The 23,936-nt window shown below is 45.2% G+C and overlaps 1 protein-coding gene across 3 annotated transcripts in view; it reads left to right on the top strand.

Moving 5' to 3' along the window:
* The window catches only part of AGO2 (argonaute RISC catalytic component 2), a 106,751-nt gene that overhangs the window by 46,186 nt on the left and 36,629 nt on the right, over nt 1–23,936 (top strand). For all 3 annotated transcript variants that reach the window (XM_070631032.1, XM_070631033.1, XM_070631034.1), the window contains exons 2-3: nt 7,075–7,270; nt 20,109–20,229. In XM_070631032.1, coding sequence (XP_070487133.1) covers nt 7,075–7,270; nt 20,109–20,229 — 317 coding nt within the window. The remainder of the gene's footprint in view (nt 1–7,074; nt 7,271–20,108; nt 20,230–23,936) is intronic.

Below are 23,936 nucleotides of genomic sequence, written 5' to 3'. Positions count from 1 at the left end.
GCTCAGTGGGGACCGGGAGGTCTGTAAGCTTTTGTTCTGTAGATTTTGAAGCCCAGAGTCAGGGCTCAGGACCCTAGTCCTGTGCCTGTTTGTGCCCAAGCCTGGCTCGGGCCCTGTGCTCCTTGGGAGCAGGGTCTCTGTATGGCCTGGATCTGTGCCTCTGGATGTGGGTCAGATTCAGCAGGTTAATTAGTCAGCGAGTCAATTGGTCTAAAGGCCGAGAGGCTGCAGGTGTGAGAGCTGGAGTCTGACCCAGCGAGGGGTGGAGGGGGATTTTGAGGCCTGTGTTTTCAGTGTGTGAGTGGAAGGCTGGGCAAGGAGGGTGCATTGAGAAGGTGTGCAAGCCCCCTGGCAGGCCAGGGCAGGGCTGGTGGGTGCGCAATGGGAGCCGCGTCGTGAGGGTCCTCCTGTGCACCAAGTGCCTCCGGCTGGTCCTGTGCTTCCTCTCCTAGGAGGTAAAGATGTTCCTACACAGGTCTTCGCACAGCGTTTATTTTTTAAAATGAAAATTTGGAAACTTGAAATGGTATCAGTACGAGATGACTCAGTAAATAATGCAATCGTTAAAGATATGTTTTAAGAATGTTGTGTATGAATAATGTAATGTTAAACAAAAGAAGCCAGGGTGTGAATTTTCCTGGTTCCACGTTAGCACATGTGCACGTGTATGGAAAACCACCGACATTGTAGCAAGGATTATGTCTGAGTGATGCATTATAGGTGATTTTTATTTTCGTTGTGTTTTTCTATATCTTCTGTAATAAGCATGTGTTTTGAGAATCAGAGAAAATACTATCCTGTGTGAAAGCAGTCCCCCAGTCGGTGTCTACCATCATGGGTAGAGAAGTGAGATGCCCTCCTCCGGTGGAGTATCACCCACAGGTGCCGCTTTAGGAAGGGCTCCGTGATCTGTCGTTATGCAAAGAAGGCAGGTGAGGAGCCCAGGGTCGGGGACAGCCCCATCCACCAGTTCTCAGTTACCTGGTAGGTCCATAACAAGAGATGTGCATGCAAAATGTTCTAGAAGGGAGCCACCTAACTTCCTTCTCTTGGAGGGTTGTTAGCCAAGCGGGAGGTTGCTGTTGTCATGGGGACCTGCTAGTGTAGCCAACTGTGTCCCTGGGCCCCTCACACCCTCTCCTGCGGGAGACAGAAACACATGCTCTGCTCCTGCTGCAGTGCTCGCCCGTGCAGTAAATGGTCTCAGAATAGCCCCTTGGCTCCTCGGTTCAGTGGTGCAGGCCTCCTGATTCCAAGTGGGAGAGAGGAAAGGTGATGCGTGGTTTTAACTTGTGTCTGTGTGTCCGAACCAGATGTCCTTCTAGGCTTAGGGTGTTACTCTCCCAGGAGCCTGAAACGGGGTTGTGCTTTAACCCAGTAAGCTCTGCACAGTAGGCCCTGCCTGGTCTTGCCGAACCCACCTGCAGCGCACCCACCAGGGCATGGCGGGCCGGAGTGCCTCTTGGCTGCTCCCCTGCACCTATCCGGTGCCAGGAGGTGTTTTCCTAGCCACTTCACTGGTGGGCTGTGAGGCTGGAGGCTGTGGTCCTTCTAGGCTCTTCTAGGCTTTTCTTGGCGCTAGGCCTACCTTCTGAGGGTACTTGGGTAGCCCACGTGGGGGAACCTTCCCAGCATCTCTCAGAAGCTCCCTGGGGACCCACCTGACACCTGGCAGCCCCGAGCTGTCTGTGTCCTACTTGCCTGTCTTTCCAATGGGGTTAAGAGGCTATTTTCCCCCCACCATCCTGGAGGTAAGTTGAATATAAGCAGTAGTCCCTAGGGAAGTTCTCAGCAGGGCCGCTGTCGGCAGTTTGTCATCGTGCAGGACTGACCGGCAGGACTGAACCGTGGGCGCTGAATTTCTGCAGCACCTCCTCCTCCCTCCCCCGCCCCCGGGCACCTCACCTTTTTGAGAACCTCCGGCAAGCCCTCATTTTTCTCTTCTGGTCACCTCGGTTTCTTATGGTGTGTACCGGCCCTTCCCTGTCTCCCGCCCTTACTTAGGGGGAGGGCTGGGATGAGAACACCACTCGGGGAGGGGCTTGCCCTCCGTATTCATGGGGGAGGGGGCTGCCAAGAGATGGCGCATGGGGACAGGCGTCACACAGCCCAGCTCTGGGACCCTCTTCTGAAAAGTCGGTGACATTGTGAACCCCAGGGGGTGGATTTCTTTAGGAGGACCAACGCTGTCCTTTAGAAGCCTTACTTACAACATCATGACAAGCTCACCTCCCATGGCATCTCTTGGAAACACCGCAACTTTTGGTTGCTATGACCTGGTTACTCATACTGGTTACTCATACCAGTTACTCATACAGGAAGTCGATGACTCATCTCTTTGTGTCTCCCTTTCACTGATGGAGATGTGGCTCTGAAAAGGGAATTTTTAAACATGTGCTGAGTGATCAGCAATTCAGCAAACACTCGGTGCCTACTTTGTACCTGACACTGTGCTCGATTCCTGGGCTCGGGAACCTCTGCCTGCTGAACTCACTCTGGTCAGGATGCCAGGCCGATGGATGTGTTGTTGAAGCGCTGAGGGGCTGTGCTGGCAGCTGCCGTGGACGAGTCATTTCCCCCCAGCACAGCTGAGGTCTCTTCCAGCTATGACAATCCATTGTTCCCGGATGAAAAAGAAGGATTGGCTTTCCCATTCCCGAGGGTTTTGCCTCCCCATTGCAGATGCAAAACTAACACAGATACAGCGGGAAATCCGTTCCAAACAACCCTGGTTGATGAGCAGCCAGATGGGATCACATGTTGCCTGTGATCAGGGGAGGAAATGCAGGCTGTGGTATCTGGGGATAGCTTTCATGAGGAAGAAGCTGAATTTCTCTGTGCAGGATGGAGAAGGCATGGGGGAACCTTGAAGGTGGGGAGAATCGCTTGGCCCAGCACAGGCTGGCCAGCATGGCGGTGGCTGGGAGATGAGGCAGAGTCTGAGATGCAGGGGAGGGCTTTGGGGTTCTGTCCCTGCTGAGCAGGCAGCCAGAGCCACAGCCGGTTCATCTGACGCCAGCCCAGTGGCGTCTCCTTGGTGAAGTCTTCCCAGATGCCCCATCTTGGGCTGTTACTTGGCTTTGGTTTATTCGGCAGATGTCGACAGCACCTGCTGTTGGGAGCCCGAGGTGAAGGTGGTCGACCAGGAGCTTGTGCTGGGAGGACAAGAACCGTGCACCTCAGAAGCGTGTGCCCACCAAGCCCTCTGCCTCGGTGGGCTCTCCGTGTCTGAGTCCTCCCCTCCTCATTTTTTCCCGCTGATACCCTGCCCCGTCTCATAGCTGCTATCACACACTCAGTTCCTGCTGCACAGCACCAGTCAGGGAAGTGGGCTGTGGAAAGGGATGCTTGGAGAACTGATCTTCAGGTGGCGCTGGAATTCATTTTCAGAATCATGTGTGTCAACCGTGGTGAAGATGTGTGTGCCCATTCATCTCTTCTTTGGCCTCTTACTGCATTGCTTTCCATCTCGGTACATTCTCTACCTGTGGGGCCACGAGCTAACCTCCAGGGAGAGTGGCCTGCCCTCTTCCTGCCACTGTGCTCCTTTCTCGCATGTGTGGAATTCTGTGCACCTTCTGCTGTCCTTGATCCCCTCCGGTGTTTGTGACTCTTCCTGCTTGTTTTGACAGTTTACACTTGGGACTCCCTGTGAAGGATAAAAATAGATCTAAGGAGTCTCTGGGGACCGAGGGCAGAGTTTTCATCTTCTTCATGGGGAGGGTTCCTTCCTGAAGGTATAGAGCTGGAGGGTCCTCTCCCTGTTCCCTCTGCTTGGAAAACTGTTAGAACTTTAACTTGTGATTTTGTGTGCCATGTGCCTTCCCACGAACTCTTAGTATTTTCATTATTAAAAGCTAGAAACAAAATCTTATGAGATGATATATTTTATGAATGTATTACCATTGCACTTTTTCCATTGCTTTTATTAATACGGGTTAGTAACGCAAACTGGTGGACCATTTTCCTTGTTTCCCATGGCAAATTTTTGTAGAAGCAATAGGTATTAAGGAGATAGGAAAAATAGGCTCAACCTGAGAAATGAGCCCTAGGCCTAATCTGTGCCAGTTGGGCAGATCAGAGGTGAAACCATCAGCGTCCAGCTGGGGATTGATGGCTGGCTGTCGAGTGGGGCACCTCTGTCCATCTGGGTCTTGGACGGCTTCACTTTTCAAAGGCGGCACCTTTGTTCTTAGCTGTGAGGCGTAATTAAGAAACGTGAAAGCACTTTGTAAACTGGGGACCCCTTCAGTGCAGCCAGTGCCCTCACTCCTCTAATTGTCCGTGGGGGCCAGATGTCTGTGGCTCTACGACTGGACATTTCCTTGGACACAAATGTCACTCCTTGTGGTTTAACTTTGTCCCTACATTTGCAAGATTCCGCTTGCTGGATGGGGGTCCACCTGAGAACAGGGTCCGTGTGTTAGAGGGCACTCGGGGCTGAGCATGTAGAGCTGCACCCATCCTCAGGGAGTGGGCTGAGCTGAGCCGGACAGCGGTGTCCACTCCTGGCCGTGGTCAGGTTCCGTAGTGCGAGGGATCACATGTGACCTGCTGAGCTTGTGAGAATTGAACACACCTAATCCATTTGATGACTTGTGCCTGGACATTCTCTTGGGAAGTGACATGTGAGCTCCTTGAGAACACTGTTTATCTTTGTATCCTTGGTCCCTGGCACACTGCCCAGCACGTAAGGGGCACACGAGCGTGCTTGTTGAAGGCGTGGAGTGTGTGAAAGTCTGTAAATGTGTCATCTATGAAATCATAGTAGCATAGTGGAGAGAGACTTCAAAGTCTCCAGATGGTATAACTCAGTGAGATTAATAACCTTTAAAGCGTATTCGTTTTGTCATAGAAAGAAAACAAAATTTTAAAAAATAAACAAACCGCAAATAATTAAGGGACTCTCTTGAGTTTTTCTAGGTCAGAAACACAGTAAGAACAGCTTATATTATTTTTAGTAGAGTACTTTTTGTTTCCAGTGAATGTCAATGGGATTTGAAGTACATGGAATTTTTTTTAAATGAGGATTTTTTTTTTAAACAAAGACATTTGAGTTAAAATTAAAAGTATTCCGTTATAGGAAAAATATTTAATTGGGTTTTTCCTAAAGCCACCATTTGAATCTTACTAATGGAATTACTGAAAATCTGAGCTGGGGTGAAGTTCCCTTCTACTGTCTGTGAAAAAGCACTCCTTATAAATGAAGGTTTAAATAGTAATAAAGGAAGGATGAAGCCTTGGCAGTTTGGGCCCCTTTCATTACATGAGGCCTATCCCTTTGTCCTTGTCTCCTTTGCTGGTAATACACAGTGCCCCATCTTTTCAACCTCTCATATGCAAAGAAAGAGAACAGAAATGTACATGGCAATTATGGTAGCCAATGAGTTATTAGAAAGCATTTTAAGTAAAGAAGTGGCTTAGTGTTGGGGCTAGCCCCGTGGCTTAGTGGTTAAGTTTGGCACGCTCTGCTTCAGTGGCCTGGGTTCATTCAGTTCCCAGCCCAGACCTACACCACTCGTCAGTGGCTATGCTGTGGCAGTGACCCACATACGAAATGGTATGTAGAAGACTGGCACAGATGTTAGCTCAGGGCTGATTGTACTCAAGCAAAAAAAGAGGAAGATTGGCAGCAGATGTTAACTCAGGGTGACTCTTCCTCAGCAAAGAAAAAAAAGAATTGACTTAATGTTAAGACACCTCCTTTGTGGAAATGCGATATTGGTCTATTGCAGCAAAGGGTTTCCAGGGACCAGAGAGATTGTATAGATAGTTGAGTGCCTGTGGTGACCCACATACAGCTTTCAGAAGCCCCTGGAAGAGGGGTTTACATGCAGGAAGTGGTACTCAAGGTGAGGTGTGGCAAGGTGCCTGCGTGAGCGTTGATGTCCCTTTGTGACTTTGGCGGCCACTGTAAGGGATACTTTCTGAGTGCCTTTCGGAACCTTCCTCTACCTGTCTGAACTTCAACTTTCTCAAATAGAAGTGGAGGGGGTTTGAGCAGATGTTTCTGGGCTCTTATTGTGCATCAGGGGCTCTCTCAGATGCTAGGGCAGTTGGACATCTCAGTCCTCAAGCTGCTCACGGTCCAACTGGGGAGACAGGTAGCCAAATGTGGTTACGGCACTGTGTGGCACGTTCATTCTGGGAATGTGACTCAAGCGAGCTGGAGACAGGAGGAGTCAGGGACTCGATGAATCCAGAAGGGTTCCTGGGCAGGAGCCGACGTGTGCAGGGGCTCTGAAGAGCGAAGGCTGGCTCTTGGGGGAGGTCTCAGAGCGACAGAAGATCAGGCTGAGGCCAGGTTGTGGAGACTTGCGAGTACCTGAGTGTCAGAGCCCTGTGCTGGGGAGCCACTGAGGCATTCGGACAGGGTGAGATCAGACGTCTGGCCTGAGGTGTGGAAAATGGGTAAGGGGTGCCTGGAAACTGAGACCCTGCCTCCAGGGTGAATGGAGAGATCACCAAGTAAAATACTGAGACTCGTTGTGCAGTTGGCCATGAAGAATGTGTGGGAAGCGTCTTGATAGTGGGTAGACACGGCCTCATTGATGGAGACAGGAGCTTGGGGAAAAGCAGCTTGACTATGGATGCAGAGTTTGAACTGTCTGTGAGCCTACAGTAAGAAATGAAGAGGGCCAGGTAGAGAAAATCCAACTTTTCAAGGATCTGGGCAGAGCAAGGAGAGGACCAGAGAGGGAACAGTTGAAAAAAGGAGTACATAGTGCAGTGTCACATGCCACCGAGTGGCAGAGGAGGGGTGCACGGCGCCTGGCGGTTAGAAGGTCTCTGAGATGAGGTGGACCTGGATGGGGATGGGGTCTGGGCTTCAGGTTGTCCACGGGAACGTGTGAACATAAGGGAGGAGGAAGAGCAGTGGGCAGGGCGAGAATGGAAGTACCAGAGGGGGCATGTGATGGCGCAGGGTCCAAGGGAGGTGGCGACAGCAGGTCGTGCACAGGAGGTGCTTCCAGCCCGCCGCCCAGACTCCACCCTGAGCGAGGCTGCTCACAGGCGCACTCTGGGAAAGCCATTTATCTCCCTGGGTAACAGGTGTTCTCTTTGCATTCGCAGTGCTCGCGCCTCCTGCACCGCCACCACCGCCCATCCAAGGATATGCCTTCAAGCCTCCGCCTAGACCCGACTTCGGGACCTCCGGGAGAACAATCAAATTACAGGCCAACTTCTTTGAAATGGACATTCCAAAAATTGACATCTATCATTATGAATTGGATATCAAACCAGAGAAATGCCCGAGGAGAGTTAACAGGTATTCTGTTTCGTCCTTTATTGATCTTGATTGACTTATGTGGGTTATCTACATACACCAACAGAATATTCTTAACTAGTTATCAACCCTTCGAGTCTCAGCAGATCCTTCTGACTTTTTTCCCCAGGAAGTTTCCGTTGCATTTATTTTTTGTGAAATGTTTTGTGTATTTCGTTGTATCTCAATACAATCGTAGGTGTACAATTCAGTGAGTTTTGACAAACTCATATAAATGCCTGTCACCCTAGAATGTTGCCTCATGCCCTCTTCCAGTCGGTCCCCAGCCCCCTAAAGTCAGTCTCTGATTTGTGTCACAGTAGATTTGTTTCCTGCCCAAAGAAATTCAGTTGTACAGCCCAGGAGACGGTCTCTCCTTCATCCCGCTTCTTTGACTCAGCATGTTTTTGAGATTGCCCTGTATCGTTGTGTGTATTAACAGCTTCTCATTTTTATTGCTGAGGAATATTTTATGAAATGGATATTTCATAATTCATTTATTCATCCTCTTGTTAGATGCTTGGGCTGTCTAGGCTCTGCTATTATGAATAAAGCTGCTGTGAACATTTTTCGTCACGTCTTTTTTATAGACACGTTTACATTTCTCCTAGATAAATACCTAGGAGTGAAATTGTGGGATCGAAGGGTAGATATAGGTTTAGCTGCACAAGAAACCACCAAATAGTTTTCCAAAGTGGTTGTCCCATCTCACTCTCCCATCAGTGGTGGTCATACCATGTCACTCTCCCATCAGTGGTGGTCATACCATCTCACTTTCCCATCGGTGGTGGTCATACCATCTCACTCTCCATCAGCGGGCTTCATACCATCTCACTCTCCATCAGTGGTGGTCGTATCATCTCACTGTCCCATCAGGAGTGTGTGCGAGTTCTGGTTGCTTCCCATCCTTGTCAGCACTTGGTATGGTCAGTCTTTTTGATTTCTGCTGTTTCAGTGGGTGTGTCATGCCTTCTCAGAGTAGTTTTACTTTTCATTTCCTGATAACTAATGAGTTGAGCACCCTTTCATGTGCTTATGTCCATAATTGTACTCATATGATATAATATTATACACTCTAGTAAAGTGTTGAAGTCTTTTTCCTATTTGGGGGGTTATTTGTCTTTTTGTTATTGATTTGTAAGAGTTTTTAAATATATTCTAGGTTTGAGTCTATATTGGGAGTATTTTCACCCAGTCTGAGGCTTGCCGTTTCACTTTCTTAGTAGTTTCCTTTATTGAGCAGAATTTTATAATTTTGTTGAAGTTCAGTCTATAGAATTTCGAAAGAGGTTGTTACATTGTGTGTTCTCTCCAGGGAATCTATGCTTACCTGAAGGTTACAGAGATATTCTCTTCTTATTCTTTTTTTTTTTTTTTTTTTAAGAATTACCATTTGGCCTTGTATATTTAGGTCTGTGATCCATCTTGACTTAATTTTTCTTTCTCTCTCTCTTTTTAAAAAATTTTTATTGAAATTATGATAGTTTACAACCTTGTGAAATTTCAGTTGTACATTACTGTTAGTCATGTTGTAGGCATACCACTTCACCTTTTGCATGCACCCACCCACCCCTTCTTTCCCCTGGTAACTGCTAATCTGTTCTCTTTGTCTACATGTTTAACTTCCACATATGAGTGGAGTCATACAGAGATTGTCTTTCTCTATCTGGCTTATTTCACTTAACATAATACCCTCAAGGTCCATCCATGTTGTTGTGAATGGGACGATTTTATCCTTTTTTATGGCTGAGTAGTATCCCACTGTATATATACACCATATCTTCTTTATCCAGTCATCACTTGATGGGCACTTAAGTTGGTTCCATGTCTTGGCTATTGTAAATAATGCTGCAATGAACATAGGGGTGCATGGGACTTTTGGAATTGCTTGTTTCAAGTTTTTTGGGTAGATACCCAGTAGTGGGATGGCTGGGTCATATGGTATTTCTATTTTTAATTTTTTGAGAAGTCTCCATACTGTTTTCCATAGTGGCTACACCAGTTTGCATTCCCACCAGCAGTGCATGAGGGTTCCCTTTTCTGCACAACCTCTCCAACGTTTGTTACTTTTTGTTTTGGTTATTTTTGCCATTCTAATGGGTGTAAGGTGATATCTTAGTGTAGTTTTGATTTGCATTTCCCTGATGATCAGCGATGAACATCTTTTCATGTGCCTGTTGGCCATCAGTATATCTTCTTTGGAGAAATGTCTGTTCACGTCTCCTGCCCATTTCCGTCTTGAATTAGTTTTTGTGTATGGTGTGAGGTAAGGGTCTGTTGAAAGACTTATCTTTCCCAATTGATTTACCTTGGCACCTTTGGGGGAAAAAATCAATTGATTTTCAATTTCTACTAGAAAGCCCCTGGGAGTTTTTCATTGCAATTGCTTTGACTCTGTAGATAAATTTGGGGAAAATTGACATTTGAATCTTCCTGTCCATAAACACAGTACATTCTCCATTTATTCAGGTCTATTTTTTGTCTCAGCAGTTATCATAATTTTCAATGTAGAGGTCTTTCATTTTATTTATTCTTAAGTATGTTAGGTCTTTGATGTTCTTATAAATTGTGTTTTAAATTCTCATTTTCTAGGAGAGAGTGACTGCTAGTGAGTATGGGGTTTCTTTTAGGAATGATGAAGATGTTCTAAACTTAGATTGTGGTGATAGATGCAAAACTCTGTGAATATACTAAAATAGTTCAATCGTACACTTGAAATGGGTGAATTTTATGGTATGTGAATGATACCTCAAAAAGATGTTAAAAGTTTGTTCATTATTTTTGGGTAAACTTTTTTCTTTCTTTCTTTCTAGTTTTTAATGCATTTTATTTCTTTCATTTGTCTTATTGCGGTGGCTGAGAAATCTGGTATGAATAATGTTGAATATACATGGTAAAAGCAGATATCCTTGCCTTGTTCCCAATCTTATGGGGGAAGCATTCATTGTTTTATCTATAAAATATTATTATATTAGTTGTAGGATTTTTGTAGAGGCCCCCTTATCAGGCTGAGGGTGTTCATTTCCTAATTTGCTGAGAATTATCTTCATCATTGGATGTTAAATTCTGTCAGATGCTTTTTCTCCATCTATTGAGGAGATCATGTAGTTCCCCCCCCGTTAATGAGGTGAATTTTGTTGTGTTTTTTGATGTTCAATTAGCTTGAATTTCTGAGAGTCATGATGTGTTGTTTTACACATTTCTTTTGTCATGATATATTATTTTTATATGTTGCTGGGTTTAATTCGTTAGTGTTATGTTGTGAATTTTTGTGTCTGTGCTCCTGAGGGAAATTGTCTCTAGTTTTCTTGTTAGGTTTTGATATCAGGGGTATGTGGCATTGTAAAGTAAGCTGGGAAGGGTTCCTTCCTCCTCTGTACTGGAAGAGTCAAGTATGTCCGTTGTGGTGGTTTGCATCTTTCAAGGAATCTATCATTTCATGTAAGTTGTTGAATTTATTGGCATAAAATTATTATGGTGTTATTTCAGTGTCCATAGGACCTATAGTGAAAGCCCTTGTTTCATTCCTGATATTTTCAAGTTGTGTTTTCTTTTGTTGCCCTTGATCAGGTTTGCTAGGGGTTAATCAGTTACATTCATCTTTTCACAGAAACAGCGTTTCACTTTGTTGACTTTTCTCTTTTGTTTGCTGATTTCCCCCCATTCTTCTTCTCTGATCTTTATTATTTTCTTTCCTTCTACTTACTTTGAGTTTAGATCATCAATTTTAAACCTTTCTTCTTTTCCAACCCATTTGTTTAAGGCTGTGAATTTCCCTCTGAGCCTGATTTTAGGTATAACCCATAAGTTCTGGCACATTTTAATTTTCATTCGGTTTAGAATATTTTCTCATTTTCCTGTGAATTCTTCTTTAATCCTTGGTTTTGTTTTGTTTTGTTTTGTTAGAAATGTGTTGTTCAATTTTTAACTCTTTGGAGTTGTTTTTTTTTTTGATAGCCTGTTGTCATTGATTGCTGATAATTCCTTTATGATTAGAGAACACACTCTGAAAGATTTCAATTGTTTGAAACTTATTGGGACTTATTTTGTGGCTAAGTATGTGATTTATCTTGTTAAACATTCCTCATATACTTGAAAAGAATGTGTATCTGGAGTTGTTGAGTGTGGGCATCTATCAATATCAGATGGAGTTGGTTGATAGTATTATCCCGGTCCTTTAGAGGTGTACCTCCAGGATTTTGTGGGTCCAGTTTCAGGCCACTGTAATAATGCGCATCACATGAATTTGTTGGTTTCCCAGTGCATATAAAAGTTATGTTTACACTATATTATAGTCTATTAAGTGTGCAATAGCATTATGTCTAAAAAAAAATGTACATACCTTAATTTAAAAAGTACTTTATTGCTAAAAAAAAAATGGTAACCATCATCTGAGCCTTCACTGAGTCATAGTCTTTTTGCTGGTGGAGGGTCTTGTTAAAAACACATATCTGCATTGAGTCTGTGATTTTTAAAAAATCTTCTCCTCTTTTTTCAGTTTGGATAATCTTTATTGATCTGCCTTCAAGATCACTTTACTCTTTTTTGTTTGTAGTTTCTAATCTTCTGTAGTAATCATCCAATAAATTTTTTTCATTTAGATATTGTGCTTTTCAGTTTTAGAATTTGCTTTTTTTGTTTTGTTTTTGTTTTTTGCTGAGGAAGATTTGCCCTGAGCTCTAAGTGATGTGGCTATACAGGATGGTCATGTTTGGAAACATAGATTTAAATTATTTTATTGTATAATGCAACTTAATAGCAAATCATTTGCTACGTTTTCACACATGTTCCTCTTTTTGTATGTGAGCTGCTGCCACAGCATGGCCACTGATAGACGAGTGGTGCAGGTCCTTGGCTGGGAACTGAACCTGGGCCGCTGAAGTGCAGCACACTGAACTTAAACAACGAGGCCACTCGGGCCAGCCCGCATTTGGTTCTTTTTTGTAGTTTACATTCTCTGCTGAAATTTCTCATCTGTTCACTCATTGTTCCCATCTTTTTCTTGATGACCTTGAATGTATTTATAGTAATACATGTGCAGTATAGCAGTCCTTGTCTGCTAATTACAACATATGGATCATTTCAGGGTCTGTTTCTATTGGCAGGTTTTACCTTAGATTGCACATCACCTTTTCTTGCCTATTCACATGCATAGTGTTTGTGTTAGCAAAACCCATGTGCTAGCATCTTGACTTAGTCCTTCCATCTCCAGCCACGCTACCAACCAGCTAACGTTTATGAAACCTCCACTCGTGTGATAGGTACTGTGCCATTGGGAGATGTTGGGGACAAGATAGACTCAGTTCCTGTCCCCAGTGGGGAAACTAGAGTCACACCAGCGATTAGCAGTACTCAGAGTCAGTGCCGGTAGAGAGAAGCTCAGAGTGGAATGGGAAGACAGAAGAAGCACGCTGAGTTCATGCTGTGTTCTGTCCCCTGGGAGTAACTCTGTCAAGACAGTCCTTAACACCACATCCCCTTACCTATTTCTCCTTCCACTGCAATCTCTGTTAAAGCAAAGACAGTATCTTAATTCTGAGTTCCCAAAACCTTGTGCAATGCATGTGGCAGACGTTTAATAAATTCAACCCTAGGACTTTGTGCAAGGCCGAGAGAAAAATGCCACCTACGTTCAATATGATGAGTCATAATGAATCCTAGCTGAATGTGTCCTCAATCTCTGGTGGTACAATCGATCACCCTTTACTGAGTGGCTGCGTAGGAGAGTTTCAGTATAAGGCAAGGTCCCTCTTCTCAGGATGCTTCCAGTATCATTGTGGGTGCAGAGATAGTGACACAGAATAGCTAGTGCCCTGTGCTGGTCTAGATCGTGTAGGCTTTGCCACCAGTACTAGGAAACCTAGCTGGTGGGTCGAAATTAGCAGCACTCCACCTAGAAGCACAGGATGAGCTAGGACTGCAAGAAGAAGTGTGCTCCTTATCTTTCAACTGCCCTTTCCTTCTTGTTCCTCTTGAGCTCTGTCAAGTGGCCCCAGGAGAACACTGCGGAAGTGATCACTCTGTGCCCGGGGTGGGGTGGGGGCAGTGCAGCGTGACTGTGTTGGTTGCAGCCTGCGTATTTACTTTGGGCACCGTCCGCCGAAGGGAGTGGACGTTGGTCCAGACTTTTAGAAGGTGGTTTGGTGTATATATTAAAATTCAAATAGTATATATACCCTTTGACTTCACCAATTCTATTTCTAAGTATTTATCCCAAAGAGATATATACAAAGATGTCTAATATTGTGATGGCAAAAAAAAAAAAAAAAGAAAGAAAAAAAGAAATTATCTATATGTCAACCAGTAGGGGTGGTTAAATAAACATACTGTGGAGTACTGTGAAACTGTCGACAGCAATGAAATGGAGCTTCACAGTAGGAACACCAATTCTGGAAACAGACAACTGTGTTGTGTGTGGTTTATTAATGTTATGTTACAGTCATGATACAATGACATCTCTGTTTCTGGACTCGATGGCCATTCTGTGTACAGTTACAAGGAAAGGTCTCAAAGACATGTAGCGGGAAAACAGCAAGCTCCAGAAACGTGTGTTTGATGTCATACGTTTAAAACATAATAATACATTGTATTTCTTTTTTTTTTCCCCAAGATTGACACTTGAGCTAACATCTTTTGCCAGTTGTCTTTTTTTTCCCCTTCTCCCCAAAGCCTCCCAATACATAGTTGTATATTCTACTTGTGGGTCCTTCCGGTTGTGCTGCGTGGGACGCCGCCTTGGCATGGCCTGATGAGCGGTACCATATCCACACCCAGGATCCGAACCGTGAAACCCTGGACCGCCAAAGCAGAGTGCGGGAACTTAACCACTTGGGCATGGGGACGGCCCCCATATTTCGTTTTTCTGTACCTACATATTTATGTAAATGTGTGGGTTTGAAAATGAAAAGGTCCCCTCTGAGAAGAGGATTCAGATGAGTAGGTAGTCTAGACAGGCTTTCAGCATTATCTGCATTTGAAATTTACAATGAAAATGTATTAATGTAAAACCTGTGTAATTAGAAATTAACAGAAGAATGTATTTTGGGTATCCGGCCTGAGAATTACGTTTAGTAAAGGTGTTTGTGCAGGAAGCCACACTGCCATAGTCCAGGAACTAGCATTTCTGTGGTCAGACTTGATTTAAAGAAGGAGCTAAACACCAGAACTCAAGGAATAACAGATCCCCAGGTGTCCTCCCAGCCATCCCTGAGCAGTTGCTGAGGAGCAGCTAGTCAAGTCAAGTCCCTGGGGCTGGATGGACGGGGATGGGGAGTTGGTGTTAATGAGTATGGGGCTTCCATTGGGGAATAAGAAAAAGTTCTGGAGATGGACGGTGTGATGGTTGTACAACAATGTGAATGTACCTAATGCCACTGAACTGTATGTGTACAAATGATTGAAATGGCAAATTTCGTTAGTTATTTTACTACAGTTAAAACAGAGAGAGAGCTAGGAAGGGGGGAAGGGGAGTGGGAGGGAGAGACGGAGGAAAGACGGTAGGTAGGTAGCACAGTTGGTGGGTAGGTTGCTGGCCGGTCCCTGGGAGTTGATCTGGGTCAATGGAGGGAAGGGACCTCCGTGTTTTAGAATTAGTTTCCATCCTATCATAAAAATTCAGCAGCATGATCCCTGTTTATGTTTTGCACAAGACACTACCAGGTGGTAGCACCTCCACGCCCGTGAGAGGGGGCTGCTTTCTCTCACTTCCGGTGGTGAGCAGGATTCCCTTGTCGTCGTCCATCAGGGTGACTCCTAGCTGTAAGGATTGAACAGCTTCCTTCTTTCAGCAAATATTTACTGAGCCCCAGCTGTGTGCCACACTCTGCTGGGTGCTGGGTGTTCCTGGAGAAGACGTGACTCCTGCCTCCTGCCTCCGAAGAGCCCACAGCCAGGTGTGAGTGGAGTCATGCCAACAGGTGGATTCACCTTAGGATAGTAAGCATTAGTGTAGACGAACGTGTAAGTGGCCTGGGCTCCGTTTTATTGCTTTGAATACTAGACACCTAGTCACCTCAGCACACGTTTTTGAAAAGTATGCTCTGTCCTCTCTTCTGCTACTTCTGTCAGAAACAAAATGGCCGTGTGTCTGCGGGTCTTTTTCTGGGCTCTCTATTCTGTTCTGAGGTCTGCTTGTCTGTCCTGCTCCAGCACCACGCTATCCCTATCTGTCGCCGCAGCTTTCGTACGCCCACCTTGTTCCTCTTCAAGAGTGCACCAGCTAGCCTTCGTCCTTCATATTTCCAAATACGTTTTAGAATTAGTTTATTAAATTACATCGAATAAAAATAACCCCGTCTGGATTTTTATTGGGATTGAAGGAATGGGTTTGTTTGGGGAGAACTGGATATTTCAGTCCATGAATATGGTATATTAGTTGGTGGTTTTGTTTTTTAACGTCTTATGGTGTTTCCAACTCCCAAATGCAAGATTGTGTATGCCGCTTGGAACTAGTTATCCCCATCCGTTGTTCCCTGCACATTTGACTCTGCGTGCATCCACTCTGCGCTGTAACCTGCTTACACTGCTGCGGTTAGGAAGTACCATACTGGTTTGGCTGCTTTTCTGCAATCTCAGGGTAGAGAGGGGCGGTAGAGGGTGGGACTTTCTTTCTAGAAGCTGGGAAAAGGAGAAAGAGGAGGTTAATGTACAGGGTGTCCATTGATTTCTGGAACATGCGTGAAAACGTAGCAAATGATTTGCTATTAAGTTGCATTATACAATAAAATAATTTAAATCTATGTTTCCAAATATGACCATCCTGTATAGCCAAATCACTTAGAAATTCCTCTGCTGTTCTAAGAAACTTACATCAGAGTGGCTACAAGATTGTCTCTTAGCAAGAGAAAAAATGTGACTCCATGTTTACTGCTGGAAACCAAAGCTTTGTGGGGAATCTTAGTCTTATGGAGAGATGGGGAGGACGGGGCAGCACGCACACCTGTATGCTTGGTTCCCAGCCCCTTTCTACATTCCCTTTCTGTATGAGACTCAGTTTCCAGGGGCTTTATCACTTAAATAGATTTATTTGATGGTTGACTTTGCTCTTCTGGGCTCTTTATCCAAAAGCCTCACCTCCTGCGTCCCTCCCCCGAAAACATATAATGAATGAATGAATGAGCCAATGAATGAATAAAGACTTAGTACTAGGAACGAATGTGTGCATTTGTTCAGGAAATATTTGTGGAGCATCCACTGTGTGCTGGGCCCTGCAGTTACCCAGATGACAAAGCAGGGGCTCTGTCTTCATGAAGGGGGCAGTGTTTGTGGATTTTCAACAAATACAGCCCTAATTGTCCACCAATAACGGCAGTTTTTTCTCCTTTACAATGCTTCTCCCTTTTTTTGACCCTACTTTGGTGACCATGGCCTGCAGCCCAAGAGTGAACAGAAGTGGCGAGAGCAGCAATTTTGTTTTATTGTGAATCCCAGAGGGAAATCTCTACCAGATTAAGGACTTTCCTGTCTGTTCCTGGTTTGCTAATTAAAAAAAAACGTGAACGGATGTTGAATTTTATTAAATTTTCCACATCTTTGAGATTATCGTAATTTAAAATTTTTTTACATTTGATTTTTAAAATATAAATCAATTTTATTGAGATATAATTATATATGACAAAATATATCCATTTTAAGTATACAGTTATATGAGCTTTAAATGTATGCACTTGTGTAATAGCCACTTCAATCAAGGTGTAGAACGTTCTGATGACCCCAAAGTTCCTTCTTGCCCCCTTGCAGTTAATCTTCTCATCCTCTGCCCCGAGGCAGCCACTGAAGTCCCTCCTGTCGTTGTAGATTAGTTTTTGCCTGTTAGAGAATTTCATATAAATGGAATTATACAGTATGTTCTGCTTTATATCTGGGTTTTTCCCCTGTGCATGTTTTTAAAATACAACCATCGTATTGCCTGTACTAATAATTCATACAATAGAATACCAGCATTCCATTGTAAGGTCGTCCTATCGTTTGTCTGTTCACCGGTAGATGGACCTTGAAGTGGTTTCCAGGTTGGGACTGTTGTAAACATTTGCACACAAGTGTTGATGTGGTTGTGTGTATTCATCTCTCTTGTGTAATTACCAGGTACTGGAAGATGGTATGGTAAACATATATTGATCTTATAAGAAATGACCAAACGTTTTTTTCTCCAAAGTGATTGTATCATTTTACATTCCCAGCAGCAATGTGTGAGAGTTCATTGTCCCCGTCTGCCTCTTGCCCTTCACCAACCCTGGGTATGGTCGGACATCGTAATTTTAGCCATTCTGGTGGGTGTGTGGTGGTGTCTCTTGGTGGTTTTATTAGCATTTCCCTGATGGCTAATCATGAGCATCTTTTCATGTGCTTATTGGCCATTTGTGTATCTTCTTTTGCAATGTGCCTGTTCAAATCTTTTACCCATTTTTTAAAATTGGATTATTTGTTTTACTGAGTTGTAAGAATTTTTTTTTGTATATTACGCATGCAAGTCCTTTGTCAGATATATGTGTGTGTGTTTCGAGTATTGTCTGTCAGTCAGTGGCTGGTCTTTTCTTTTTCATAGCGGTATCTTTTAAAGAGTGAAAGTTTTTAATTTTGATGAAGTCAAATTTATTAATTTTTTCTCGTACAATTCACACTGTTTATGTTCAAAGGAATCTTTGTCTATTCCAGGATTCATAAAGATTTTTCTCTGATGTTTTCCTCTAGAAGTTTTATAGCTTTAGCTTTTACTTTTACAGTCTGTTTCACATGAATTTCTTTTATCATGTTAAACCTGAACTTTCTGGGTGTCTGCTCATTGTTGATGCAATATATTATATTTAACATGTTGCTGGATTCTCTTTGTTAATACTTTGTTTCTGCATCTGTGTTTATAAGTGAGATTGGCCTGTGATCACCCTGTAGGCGTTGGAAATAAAAGCTTTGCTAGCGTCGTAAAATAAGCTGGGGCATCTGCTCTCTTAATTTCTGTTCACAATAATTTGAGTTTGCTTGGATGATTTGTTCTTTGAATGCGGATGGAACTCTCCAGTAGAGCCATCTGGACCTTGAGTTGACCAAGAAGATGGGGTCCTTGAAGCTTGCTTGGGGAGCAGTGTTCCGGAGACAGCATGTCTTTGTGGCCCGGAGTAGTATATGGAGGCGCAGGTGGGAGTGCGCCCTAGATCTGGTTGGGAACGGCAGAGATGGAGATTGGAGCTGCCCTGGCCATCCTTGGCGCTTCATGCCTGCCTGGGCTGTGATCTCCCTGCTGGTTTCAGAGGCCTGGTGCCTTCCTGGTGGAGCCACCAGAAAAAGTGTTGCCGAGAGGCTGTGTCTGCCCCAGGGTCTCCCCAGGCAGTGGGTGTTTCGGACAGGATTGGCTGGATCCACGGAGACTCACTTCCTGTGACTAGCATGGTTGAAGGTCAACTGGGTAAAGCCAGTTTGAACGAGGAAATCCTTTTTAGGCCAGCTTTCCTCGTATTCTGGGAAAGGAATGGAATGAATTTCTGGTTCTTGCTTCCTGAAAGATGACCAAGACTCTTCCCCAGAGAGAGACCCTTACAGCAAGGCAGAGCTCGGATCTCACCCCGGGGGCATCTTTCCCATGTCCTTCCCCTGCCCCCACTTCTTTCCCTGCTATCGGAATCATCTCTCCCTCTTTACTGCCTCCCCTGAGCTGCTGTTTCCTGATAACAACTGAGATTTTGAGCCTCTAACAGTCTGTTTGCTATCAGTCCTCTGCATGTTTCCTTTGGGGGCCAGGCAGGCCTCCCGGCTTGTCCTTTGTGTATTTTATTGGGCGCTGTGTATAAGAAGAGTCAGGTATTTGGGGAGTTGAATCGAAATGCCTCAAAAACTACCCCTAAATGCTGGCAGGGATGTGCTAAGTGAGGCTATCCTGGGGCAGAGACGTGCAGAGAGGGCAGGTGGGCGAGCATTGCTCTTACCTGAGCCTTGGAGCCAGCAGGATGGTTGAGCTGCCTCTGGTCATCCCAGAGCATGTTTCTGTGTGCCTCTCTGCTGAGCCATGGACAGGCAGGCCAAGTCGGGGAGGCGCCCCGGGCGTGCCGGGCTTATGCAGCACTACCACGGAACGGTTTCTTTGTGTTCATTGGGGTTCTGCTGCTGTAATGTCTGAGGAGCAAACAGCAGTAAAATCGCAGACACTTAGAGCAACAAACATCCGTTTCAAGCTCAAGGCAAGCGAGCTGTGGTTTGACTGTGCCAGCTGGGTCAGGCTGGACTTAGGCTTTGAGTCAAGTTCAAGGTCTTTGTTCTGGAGCCCAGACTGAAAAGGCAGCAGTACCCAGGGTCGTTCTTACAGCGGATCCCAGGAGCACAGGAAGCCAAGCCAATGACACAGACCCCCCGGAGAGCCTCTGCTTAGATCGCGTTCTCTGACCTTGCCAAAGTGGCCAGAGCAAGGCCCACAGCCCAGCTGACGGCCGAGCCAGCACCTGATGTCCACCGAGTGGGGACTGGAACTGTGTGCATGGGCTGGTGGCCCTGCAAAGTCACAGCAAAGTGCATGGTGTCTAATCCCACAGCTCCGGGAACAGTCATCCCATCCGTTCTAGTCTTCTCTTCGGTGCCTCCGGGAGTTTCTGAAAGCATCTATTATCTGCTGTGTGTAGCATGCACAGTGCCTGGCGTGGAGGAAGTTCTCTGATGTTTGAGTGACTAAACGAACAAGCATAGAAACCCACTGAAGGTTCCAGTTTGATTCTTTATAGAAGAAAGTTGAAAGTCTTGCTACTAAAAGGAGCCATAGATCTTATAAAATTGCTTATAAACCAATGTCAGAAGAATGTCATCCTCATATACCATTTCTCTGATTTTATTGACATTTTTCTCAAATTCTGCCTTGTTTCAGGGAAATAGTGGAACATATGGTCCAGCACTTTAAAACACAGATCTTTGGGGATCGGAAACCAGTGTTTGATGGAAGAAAGAACCTCTACACGGCGATGCCCCTCCCAATCGGGAGGGATAAGGTAAATCTGCAGAGATGCGTTTGACTCAAACAATATGCAGTGAAGTAAAATTCAAGCGTGTTGTTAAGTTAATTATTCCTCTTGTCACATACTAAATCATTTCACCTAGGAGAAAAGAGCCACTAACTGACTATGTGCTTCATCCTGAGATCCATAAAAACTACTTTTCGGGTGTTGTGGTTTTCAACGATAGAGGGTTAACTTATCTGGCTGGGTTCAGAGATGGGAGTCGAGAACTTCTTGAAACCACTAAACTTTTAAATGTAAAATGCACGTGTGCACGCACGTGCCACAAACCACCACCAGACAGGAGCCCAGGTTACATGGTGGGATTATAAAGACGCACGGAGAAGTCTGTCCCTATAGGTGTAGATGCATGTGATAAGTGGCAGTAAAACAAAGCTAACATCTGCTGTAGCCTGTGATTCATCTGAAATAATAATCATGATAATTAGTCAACCTAGGAGTAGTGGCTGTATTAAAGTGTTGCCGTTTCTTATTGTGTTTATCCTTATCATGACTTTATTTAAAAAGTAATAAAATTTCTGCCTAGAAGTTGTCACTTCTTGGCACATCTTTCGACAAATGGGCTGCTCTATGGTGATGATGGGTGTTGTTTATGATAGGAGAGCAGAGACTCAGCTCAGAAATAATCTTCACACAAACTTAAAACAAAACAAAACTCTCGTAACCTAACAACCATCCCACCGAGAACAGAAAAGCCGACGCCCTTTGAGCACGACCTACACAGTCAGCTTCTTAAACCACCGGGTCCCCGAGCGGCAGCAAGCTCCGCGCTTCCAGGGCCTCCGGCTGCTGTCCTGCGACCTGCAGGTTCTCTACGGCATTCTGGGTTTTTGCTTTTTTGCATTTTAATGATAATTTATTATAATTATTATTTTTAGAGATCTCAATTAGGCCTGTTCATTTTGTGTTTGGAAGGAAATTATCACTTTTTTTAAACGTTCAGGTGTTCATGTAGGTTGTGATTACCAAATGCGGATAATATTATGAACCTGGATTTGGCTTTTAATTTTAGTTCTGCCTCTAGAATCCAGTTGTGATGGGGAAGATAAAACTTTCGTTGTCCTGTTAGCCTTTCTTGACCACACCATTTACATGAGTCCTGGATATATCAGGCATTTTCAGACTTCCCGTTTGCAATTCCCCCTTTCTTCTTCTCCTTTTTCAAATAAGTTTCACGTGTACATTATAATTCGACTTCTGTGCACACTACAGTGTGCTCACCACCAAAGTCCCGAATGCCCGTCACCCTGCAGCTGACCCCTTCCCCCATTCCGCCTCCCTCCACCCCCCACCCACTCTGGTAACCACCAGTTTGTTCTCTGTATCTGTGTGTTTGTTTTGTTTTGTTTGTCCATTTATTTTGGTTTTTTCCTAGTCCACATATGAGTAAATCTTATAGTATTTGTCTTTCTCTGTCTGACTTTTTAATGATAATCTTAAAATGACTAGGCTCATTTTGCCCATCTGGGTGGCCAGCAGCCTGGGCAGTCTTAGGGCCCAGGAGTACAGCTCGGAATTGCCGTGCTCTGATAAGAGTAGAGTACATTAGGGTTGAGGGAAGGCCGGGTGGTGATAAGGGCTCTGAACCAACCCGACTCTCGGTGATTCCGAGAGATAACAGTGGCACACAGCTGGGCATTGCCGGGCACAGGTGGCTGACATCCATGTTCTGAATTAGAGCAAGTCCTGAGACCAATACTCCTGTTGGCTGAGTAGGATCACCCCTTGCAAATCAGCAGGCTGGGCATTTGAAATGTAATGGTTATAAAGATTGTGTTTAATTTGCACATTTGTTTAAAGTTGTACAAGAAAAAAAAAGTATGAGGAGTTTATTCACAGTTTTGTCTGTAGTATTTATAATTAGATGCTAGGAGGGACATAGGAGTATTTTTCTTCAGAAGGGGTGGGCGAGTCAGTAGGGTATTAGAATTTGAAACATGTCCTTGTAGAAGTTATGACAGCCTCCGGGGTAAAAATAGATCCGATTCCAGTCCTTGCTTTGCCCTTGCTCGTGGTGGGACCTTGGGTAAGCCGCCTTACCTTGCCAGGCCTCAACAGCTGCACCTATGAAATGGGGAGGTTGTATAGAGACTGCCTCCCAGGGTCCTTGTGAGAAGTGAATGAATGAATGCGTAGACCCCAAGAAGAGCTGCTCCGCTTTCAGTGTGCTTCCTGCCTGCGTCCCTCTGTTAAAATGCAGGTTCTGAAGAGTCGACGTTTCTAACCAGCCTGCAGGTGATGCCCATGTTGCTGGTCCCACATCATACTTTGAGTTGTCAGGGTTTTAAGTATCTAATTACAATGCCTGCGACATGTACACACTTAGCACATACTAGTGGTTACCGTCACCGGTCTAAGGCATCCATGCTGTCATCCTCACCCACGTTTTTCTGGGGTGCCCAGATGCCCTCAGTAGCCCTTCATACCTACTGCCCAACACCTAGTGGGCGCTCAGTGTCTCTTAAATTCTTTTTCCGATGAACTTAGAGAACCTCCCCAAAGCCACAGTGATTGGTTAGCATGGGGACTCCTAATTGCAGACCAGTCCTTCCAGTCACTTTTAAAATTCTGTCAAATATTCATGATATGCAGAAATTAATCTCTTCCATTTGAGAGCTAATATGTTACTCTTCTCTGTTCCCATACATTCACATCTTGTAGCAAAGTGTCCTCTTTTCGTTACTGTTTCTTTTGCGTTTGCTCTTTTTTTCTGGGAAGTACTTTTCTTTGTATCATGGGCTCTTCTGTGGTAAGAGAGAAAATCCTTTAGTGCCCCATTAACCCCGTGTCTGCTAGCAGCTGGATGGCAGGTGGCTCTCGTCGAGGTCTCTGCACACAGAAAGTGTCCCGTGTCCCATGCCCTTACTCACAGAAGGCAGCTCTTGTCATCTACTCTTAATCTCCCCTACTGACGTAGTAGATAAGCCGCCTTAATTCCAGCCCCTGCTGGAATGAGAGCTCCTCTGTCAGGGCTGAAAGAGCCTGTGACCCAGACCAGCCCCTCACTTCTCAGAACAGGAGACTGAGGAAGTTGTACGAGTCGCTCACAATTTTGGGCTGAACTCCTCGGTCTTCTTCAGCAGTAACGTGACATGATTTGCACGGTTGGAATGTGTGTCATTTGTTGTTCCTGGCGCTGGGGCCAGCCCTGGGCCTCCCCTCGGCAGATCCACAGCTGCCTGCAGCCAGTTTTTTTGTTTATTCAGGGAGGGCGTTGGCGCCTCCTTCCTAGAAGGAAGCGGCCTGTTAGGCCAGATGCAAACTTGAATCCCTAACAGACCCTTCGTGGAAGGCGTTCACCGTGGGGGAAGACAGCCTTGCACAGTATTCGCTGCACAGCACTCCTGCCTGTTCACCCAGCATCCTAGATCAGGCATCCCAGGGCCGCGAGCGCCCAGCCGGTGACTGCTGGCCTGAAATGACAGGCGTTGGGGATTCTGAGCAGGGCAGTGAAGTTTCTCCTCTTGGAGGCTCAGCAGGTTTGAGGGGAGGGCAGAGGTGGCGTGGGGCAAGGAGCCCTCCTTGGGTGACACACGGGTGGAGGGTCTGCTCAGCCTTATCTGCTCTTCTTTGGGACCGCCCTTCTGCCTTTTGGAGCTGAGGGTCCCTCCAGCGAAAGTGCAGCATTTGTCAAGATGTCTCGAACCCAGCCGGCCCGGGTCAGAGGTGCTCAGCAAGTG

The sequence above is a fragment of the Equus przewalskii genome, chromosome 8, assembly GCF_037783145.1.
Source record: "Equus przewalskii isolate Varuska chromosome 8, EquPr2, whole genome shotgun sequence".
In the NCBI taxonomy this organism is placed as follows: Eukaryota; Metazoa; Chordata; class Mammalia; order Perissodactyla; family Equidae; genus Equus; species Equus przewalskii.
Note: the sequence above shows the minus strand (reverse complement) of the source record. Positions and strands in the feature narration are given on the sequence as shown.